Source organism: Glycine max, chromosome 4 (assembly GCF_000004515.6).
Source record: "Glycine max cultivar Williams 82 chromosome 4, Glycine_max_v4.0, whole genome shotgun sequence".
Classification (NCBI taxonomy): Eukaryota; Viridiplantae; Streptophyta; class Magnoliopsida; order Fabales; family Fabaceae; genus Glycine; species Glycine max.
This window is the reverse complement of record NC_016091.4, coordinates 3,987,528-3,994,313: the sequence shown is the minus strand read 5'-3', so window position 1 is coordinate 3,994,313 and position 6,786 is coordinate 3,987,528. Positions and strand designations below refer to the sequence as shown.

At 25.6% G+C, this 6,786-nt stretch overlaps 1 protein-coding gene across 1 annotated transcript; it reads right to left on the bottom strand.

The window, feature by feature from the left end:
- Positions 1 to 418: 418 nt before the first annotated feature.
- On the bottom strand, positions 419 to 2,449 carry LOC100790927 (homeobox-leucine zipper protein HOX15). The gene is made up of 3 exons (XM_003523589.5): positions 1,789 to 2,449; positions 1,198 to 1,277; positions 419 to 847 (listed from the first exon to the last, which is right to left on the bottom strand). The coding sequence occupies exons 1-3, from the start codon at positions 2,266 to 2,268 to the stop codon at positions 535 to 537; spliced, it is 873 nt and encodes a 290-aa protein (XP_003523637.1). The 5' UTR covers positions 2,269 to 2,449; the 3' UTR covers positions 419 to 534.
- Between the last annotated feature and the right edge of the window lie 4,337 nt (positions 2,450 to 6,786).

Below are 6,786 nucleotides of genomic sequence, written 5' to 3'. Positions count from 1 at the left end.
AAACATATCTTTTCTGATAATTCAAAGATAGATGCCATCTAAATTAATAAAGGATTATGCTTTATACATGATTGGTAAAGTGAAATATTAGTGAATTTTTTTCTACAAGTATACATAAGATACTCATTAAGAAAATAATTAAAATTAGAAAACAATTTACACAAAAGTGTTATCAATACACTTTTATCATAATTTTAAGAGAAAAAGAATTGCAGTATATATTGATAGTGTAATTTTTTTATATAATAATTTATTCATAATTTAACATGTATAATTATATGATAAATTTATTTATTTTTAAAATAATTATATTAAAATAATTTAAATGGTGATTTATGATTGGATCATACTGTAAAATTATTTTATATTGTTAGTATATAGTGATTAAACTCTAATTTAAAATGTATTCTGATCGTGATTTTTAATAAAAAAAAGTTATATTTATTAAATGCTTAATTGATATCTTTAAAACAGAAGTTAACAGAATAATAAAAATGATTGCCGTAAAATATGAAGTTGCATTAGCCTCCCTAGCTAGCTAGCAAAAGCTGCGGATGATTGGGTGAATGTGTAGTTATTTTTATAGAAGGGCTGATCTTTATGGGCCTTTGGGGCTTCAAGCAAAGCCGTTGTGGGAGAGGAGCCATTGTTGCCACCGCTTATTCTCTCACACGAAGGGCATATTCTAAGGCTTTCCACTGGAAGCTGCATATAAAAGGGTCCCATCGATGTTTTCGTCGATTTGAGCTCTTGCAACTCTTTTTCCAGCATCTTGTTCTCCTCAGTTAGAGTTTCACAGCACTTTTTCAGTAACTCACGCTCCACTTCGGTTTGTTTCAGTTTTGTCCTACACATATGTAATGTAAACGTATATGCTTAATATAATTACATTAATACAAGAACAATAATATATAATATCATATATACTGTCAACACCATTGTTATAGTACACCACAATATTCTTTGTCTTGGGTTAATTAAAATTTACTGGAAATTTTTAAATGATGTGAGATTTAGATAAATTTATAATTTCTAATAAATGTCAATCCATAATAAGAAGTGTGTTTAAAAAAATGTATAAGAATGTGTGTATTGTGAGCATTTCTCTACTGTGAACGGGAGCATCATGCGTAGATTTGTAATATATATATATATAAGCATATGTAAGTAGTCCAAATATCTGAGAAACTAGTTAACCTCGCTCTTCTGTTCTGAAACCACACCTCCACTTGTCTAGTCCGAAGATTCAGTTTCTTTGCCAATTCTTGCTTCTGTTTCTGAAGCAAATCTCAAAGTAAATGAAAGGATGTTAAAAGAGCCTCAGACTCCAGATCAAAAAACCAATAATCATTTTAAAACATCAAGATCATCGAAATTAAGACTCAAAATCATATTAGTATCCATTAGTAATAATTAAAAATAATTATAAGAGAGCTGCTATATATGATAGCCAGAAAAATCTAAGAATTTTGGTACAATTATTATCTAGATTAATAGTTGAATAAGTTTATAGAGATGTGCAAGGGAAAGAGATCGGGAGAGAGAGGACTTCATTAAACGAAAACTTGTTCTACTACTCCCAACAACAACAACAACAACAGTATCACTACCCTTAAATTTATGTGGATGCCATAAATATCTTATATTCCTATTAATTCTTAAATAAATTATTTATAATATCTTAAAATCATAAAAATAATTCAAATCTTTGTTGTTGGAAAAAATAGTAAAAAGATGTTGGAGGTGGATTTAGAGTTATTTATTGATTAGTTTAGAAATGTAACATACCGGACTGATAGTATAATGCTCTTTGAAGCTATCTTCTAAGACTGCAGATTGTTCTTTGGTGAGCCTAAGTTTCTTCTTGGGGTTACCATTTTCGTCAACATCGACAAAATCCCTTGACAGCGAAATCTTCTCTACCTCTAACTCAAGTTGTTCTCTCTCTCTCTTGATGATGCTAGATGAGTTGGAAAATGAAGACACTGCACTTGGAGATCTAGAAGAGGCATGTGGGTGGAAATAATAGTATTCATCGGATTCAATATTTGTAATTTGTTGATTATTATTGTTTGCCTCATCATCGGGTGGTCCTAACTTAAGTGATGGGTAAGCCTTGTTACATGGATCTGTTTCCTTTTTCTTCTGGCTTTGTCTTTGCCTTTGGCTTTGTTCATTGGTCTTCATGCAATTTTCTGATGAGTGATCATCATGGAGACCAAGACCAAGACCAAGTCGAAGCCCTGGTTTAGAGATATCAAAGCCCATGATATTTCTGGGACAGAAGCTATGGTGAACAAGAACAACGTTGAATTGATGCAGTATGTAGCTAGCAATCTTCTGAATATAGTATATACTGTATGTAATAACGAGCAAAGAGCTAGGATGTGAGGTAGAAGATGAAAGAATGGAGAGAGTTGTGGGAGGGTCCGGAGAGAACAATTTATAATTGATTAATAGGTTTGTGGGGACTCATTTATTGTTTATCAAAGACAGAAATGAAATTCCAATGGTTCAATTGGTGGTGATAGATTTTTCTGTAAAAATTAATTATTAATAAAATTGATGAATGTTTTAAGTAATAAAAATTAAATAATTAAGTTTAAATATAATTATAATTTTTTAATATTATTAAACTTATAATTTTAATTTTTTATTTTAAAATAAAAATATTTGAATTTGGTATTTTATTTTAGAAAATTCTTAAATTTGATCAAATTTTTAATTTTGTTTACATTTAAATTTTTTATTTCTTATATTTTAATTAATAAATTATTTCTTATATTTTAAATAATAAATTGTTTCTTAATAATATCTTAAATGAATATGTTAAATTTATGATTTAATTGCACTAAAATAAAATAAATAAAACAAAAATAAAATTGAAAAATAAATAAAAATTGTGAATTTTTTAAAAATAAAAAGATTAAATATCTTTATTGTAAAATGAAGGAATAAAAATTATTTGTTGAGTAAAATAGACAAATTAAAATTATATTTAAGCCAAATGGTTAATGCATTAAAGAAAAATACAAAGTCTTACTTCTGCCTCCGATATTATAAAGAATTAACTAATAAGAGAAATTTTTATTAAAAATATTTTAAAAATACATTAAGTTAAACTATTTAATAATGATTTTTAATTTTTTAATTAATATCTTTAGTACATTATAGCATTTTTTATAAGGTTCACCAACATTAATTATCAGTCTTGTTGTTAACCATTACTTTTAAAGTGATGGTTAAAAAATAACATTTTTATACAAAAATTATTTAATGTTATCAATTTAGTTTCTAGTAATTTTTAATAAAAATTAATAGATATCGATTTTTAATTATTTTTCTTAAGGTATTTAGTAAAGATTAATAAAATAAATGCACGTTCTTATATTAAATTTTTCTATTAATTTGTAGCAATTCAAATATATATATATATATATATATATATATATATATATATATATATATATAATCTTCATAATCTAACTGTTGACTCTTTTTTTTCCGAATTTCAACTGTTGAATATTTTTTTATATATAATCTCGATGATTATGTATATCAAATTTTAAATAAATGTGATATTTGTAATTATATAATTTTATAGTTTACATTTTTATATATTTTTAAAATATTATACATTAAAAAGAATTTATTTATTAAATATAAAATTATTAAAATTTATAAAAACTAAAATTGTTTATCTATCTATTAAGAATTTGTAATTTGACGTACACATTATTAAACTTTAACTATATATATGTAATATGTATAAAAAGAGTAATTAAAGGAAATAATTCTACTAAAATTACTTTTAGATTTTTTAGCAGAATTATTTAAAGTAATTTGATGTAACTAAATGTTTAGGGTTTAGATATAATGAGTCATTAGTTAATTATTAATATAAAAAAAAAAACCTAAGGCCAGGGACGGACAAGCAGGGCTGAGCCCTCGCTCCTCCCTTGACACTTTTCGTATACATAAATATAAGTTAGTTAGAGTAAAATTGTGTAAATTAATTATCTATGTTATTATTATCATAATGATTAAGATTAATTAGTATAAAATTAGTTATGTATTTGTGTTTGTTATTGTTATTGTAATGATTAAGCTTATAACCAAAATAAAACCATGTAAAATTAATTGTTGGTTGTTATTTTTATGATAATGGTTAAGATTATTATTATTTAAAATAAAATTTAATTTTAATTTTATTTGTAAAAATAGTAAATAATTTTCTTGAAAAATTATTACTTATTAAAAGTTAGACATTTAAATAATTATAAAGAAAAAAAAAATCCTCCTTTGACAGGCTTTTGAATTCGTCCCTGCCTATGGCTTCATTGTTTACATAGAAAATCATTTCCTACATTGTGCACATGTTTGAAAGTAAAAGAAGTAGTTGAAATTAATTTGGATGTAAAAATTTAATTATCTTTTATGATTTAATTTTTTTTGACAAATTTTATAATTCAAAATTAATTTTATTAAAGTTACTCCTATCTAAGACCATCCTCAACGGGTTGCTTTAGAAACAATGTGTCAGAGGAAGCAATGTGCTCGGAATAAAACCCTTCTCATATTGCCCCCATTAAAATGGGTGCTTCCGGTACAACCGGGGGACTTCGTGAAACAAGGTTCTTTGGCCCGTAAAAGTGAAACAGAAAAAGCACAGTGAAACAGAAGTTATTATAATGTTATTTCATTTCAACAACTATACTAATATTAATTAGTGCAAAAATATTGTTGCCAACGGATGTATTGGCAACAAATATACTATTGGGAGACGGATATATTCTTTTATAATATAAATAGAATATAATTCAATTTTTTTACACAATCAAAAACCTCTAAAATTTATCTAATTTTTATTCTTAAAAAATTTCAACTTCTACTTTAGTTTGTTTTCATTCAATAGATTCAAACCAAAATTCATTCCATGTGAATCGGTTGTTAAATTTGAGGTCAATTTTTTTTCCTTTTTTATTTTATTATTAGGTTAAAAAATATTTTACGTAATGATAGTCTCAAAAGTTTATTAATTTAGAATTTTTAATTATTTATAAATAAGATAATTATAGACTATTAAATAGGTTATTAATAAAATATAATGAAATGAGTTTTTTTTAGGACTCATTAGAAATATCAAAAGAAAGTTGCACAGTTGTAAAGATTTAAAGATTAAAAGGTGTTGGTATTGGACAATAATAAAATAAATAATATGTACACGTAGTATCCAATAGAAGAAAAAAATAAGTTCCACCATTGTGAATGCCCTAATCACTCATTGGCCATTCTATAATGTTTGTCTGTGTGACAGGACAACGTTGTCTTTGACGATAGTGGGTTGACCAGTAGAACGGTCGCTTCAATTGGCTGACCACAAAAAGTGTTTTTTTGATTAAAACATTTTATCAATTTCCTTCATGCATAAGAATATAGGATACATTTTTTTTTAAAAGAAGATGTATAGAATCTTATAACCTTGTCCACACGGCACATGCGAGAGTACAAATTGTGCATATTCGAATGTGTATAACAGAAAATCATGGAGTAATTATTACTTTAATTTTAAATTTATAAAGTCTCACTAATACTTTATTTTATAAAATATTATTTATTTTCTATAATAAAAAATATTACATATTTATTTTAGTATCTTTTTCATAAAATCAATTATTAAATAATTAAATTATAATTCTAGAAACTAAAATAAGTGTTTATTAAAAAAAATTATATCTATGCCACCATGTATTGAAATTTGCTGTGCACATACTCAAATATTAATGTTAAATTTAATATTGTTAATATGCTTACAAAAATATTATTAATTAATATAGTTTGACAAAAATAATAAATAGTTAAGTCTCTTAAACATATATTCATCAAAACATAATTTATTAAAAAATATAAGTTATTTTGATCATTTTTGTGCCTCATAAATATTAATCGGACTATTAATGAGGAGGATTCACAGAAAAAAAAATTTGGTTAAATTAACCTAGATCTATAAATTATTTGACAATTTTTAATTAGATCTCTAAATTATTATTTTTTCAATTGGGTTTTTAGATTTCTATTTATTTTTTTAATTAAATATCGGAGTTGGTGGTTAGAGGTGAAAGGCAGCTACGCACCCATCCATCAAGGAAGCAAGTAGGAATGACAAGTGAAAAACGAAAGCAACGTCCACTATGAAACATGCTTCTCAAGCTTTCAGATCACATCTTAGTTTATCATTTGTTTTCCCACTCTTAATCTTTGCATCCAACAGTTCAGAATCATAATCATTAATTTTTTTTTTTTTTGGGGGGGGGGGGGGGGACTTATTTAACTACTTTGAATAAAGTTCTATAATTTATATGTATTTCTTACCAAATTTATTTATTTATATGCATTTCCTACCAAGGCCAAGTTGCTTGTGAGTGAAATTAAAGTCAACTAGCAATCTAGCATAAGTGATTTGTTTTCAATTCTCTAGGGTTAGAAAAAGACAGCCATTATTATATGAAATTATGAGATCCTCAGGAACTTCACATCTAATAATTAACTATATGGTAAAATCTAAATGTCACAAATTGAAAAACTATATAATATTTCTTTTTAAAAGAACTATAAAATATTGTAGAGAAGAGACGTGAAGAGGATGTTAAGAATACTGCGTTTCGTAGAGGTGGTGTGAATGAAAATTCGAAATAAAAGAAATTCACAAAATTAAGCCATCAATCATGTTCGTGTTTATGATCCTATCCTTCACTTCTATGAACGGGATTGACATCCTAGGCGAGA